Source organism: Cyprinodon variegatus, unplaced genomic scaffold (assembly GCF_000732505.1).
Source record: "Cyprinodon variegatus isolate N-32 unplaced genomic scaffold, C_variegatus-1.0 Scaffold269, whole genome shotgun sequence".
NCBI classification, from domain to species: Eukaryota; Metazoa; Chordata; class Actinopteri; order Cyprinodontiformes; family Cyprinodontidae; genus Cyprinodon; species Cyprinodon variegatus.
In genome coordinates this window covers 335,128-336,617 of record NW_015150722.1, presented here as the reverse complement: position 1 = coordinate 336,617, position 1,490 = coordinate 335,128, and the positions used below count along the sequence as shown (strand labels likewise).

The window sequence follows — 1,490 nt, the reverse complement described above, 5'->3', positions numbered from 1 at the left end:
TAAAAAAAAATTAGTTATTTCACCTTTCCGATTCCTGATCCATGGGGTCATCGTTGGATTGCCAACTTGAAAAGGGAGGATTTGCCAGCGAACTTCTGGCCAGAGAAAAAACATGTGATATTGAGCCAACATTTGGAAGAAGAATGTTTTCAAGATGACTTGGATAATAGCGCGTTGTGACAAACACCAGATACAGCACTGGGACTTGATCAACAGCCGATACCACACCGTAACATCACAAACCAGTAGGTGGCAGTAGTGTTCTTTGACAAACATGGATGCCTCCAGTGAAAAAGAGACTACCTGCCAGCTGTCGTCGCTTCGGCAGATGAAAAATAAATCAGTCCGATCATATTCAGAATTAAAATTTTTCTGAAAGAATTTTAAATATGAAATTATTCTGTTCAATAAATGATCAGTGTTTTTAATACATTTTTATTTGAATGTGCTTGTGAGCTCGTTCCGCTACGATCGTCATCCTTTAGCCCATGCCTTTTCCTCTCCCAGCTGAACTCTGTTTGCTTCCAGGTACTTTCTGAGGGCGACGGTCGGCCGAAGGTTGACTGACATCAGCAAAGAGCTGGACGTTGTGGTTCACACGCTGAGCACCTACCCAGACCTCAACTCCTCCATCAAGATGGAAGTGGGGATCGAGGACTGCCTGCACATTGAGTTTGAGTACAATAAATCCAAGTAAGAGTTTTATTCCAGCAGATTATGGCATCGGTGAAGGGAGGACGGCTAGCGCTAACCGTTTGCCACGCGCTTGCAGATATCACCTCAGAGATGTGATTGTTGGGAAGATTTACTTCCTTCTGGTGAGGATTAAGATCAGACACATGGAAATCGACATCATCAAGCGGGAGACGACCGGAACGGGACCCAACGTTTACCATGAGAATGACACCATCGCAAAGTATGAGATCATGGACGGCGCTCCGGTCAGAGGTGATCACCAGGAAGTCAGGGCCGGTGTTCTGTCAGACCAGCATACCCTGTCTGACCAGCATACCTATAGTCAATATGAATGCGTCAGATTTATGTTTATCCCTTTAGTTTTTTACGAAAAATAGATTTTAAACTACCTCAACAGGCATGTATCCCTTTAGTCATGTACCAAAAAAAAAAATAACTGAAAGGTGAGATCTCCATACACTTAAAAAAACACCAAAAAGGGAGTACTGTATTTTTAGGACTATACGAGACTATACTATACCGGACTCAAAATCGCACCTTTTTGAAAGGTTATTTTTTTCATGGAATCCGCGCTCTGATAACTGATGCGTTGTAGGCTACTGCTCCAAGAGCGCAATGTTTTATTTCATGAACGAGCATCTGAGAAGCGGTAATAACGCGCCAGTTGCCCTGTCGCCTACCCTGGTTGTTTTAGATATCACCACTACTATCATTAATACTATCACTGTTATAGGCGTACATGTAAGAGGCCTAGTCACCAGGCCTATTTTATAGCCTAATTTACACTCTTAAAG

General features: G+C 42.9%; 1 protein-coding gene across 1 annotated transcript in view; it reads left to right on the top strand.

The window, feature by feature from the left end:
• LOC107089866 (vacuolar protein sorting-associated protein 26B-like) overlaps positions 1–1,490 on the top strand; it is a 7,445-nt gene that overhangs the window by 3,675 nt on the left and 2,280 nt on the right. Inside the window, exons 3-4 of the mRNA XM_015382886.1 lie at positions 529–693; positions 773–948. Of these exons, the coding sequence (XP_015238372.1) occupies positions 529–693; positions 773–948 (341 nt within the window). The remainder of the gene's footprint in view (positions 1–528; positions 694–772; positions 949–1,490) is intronic.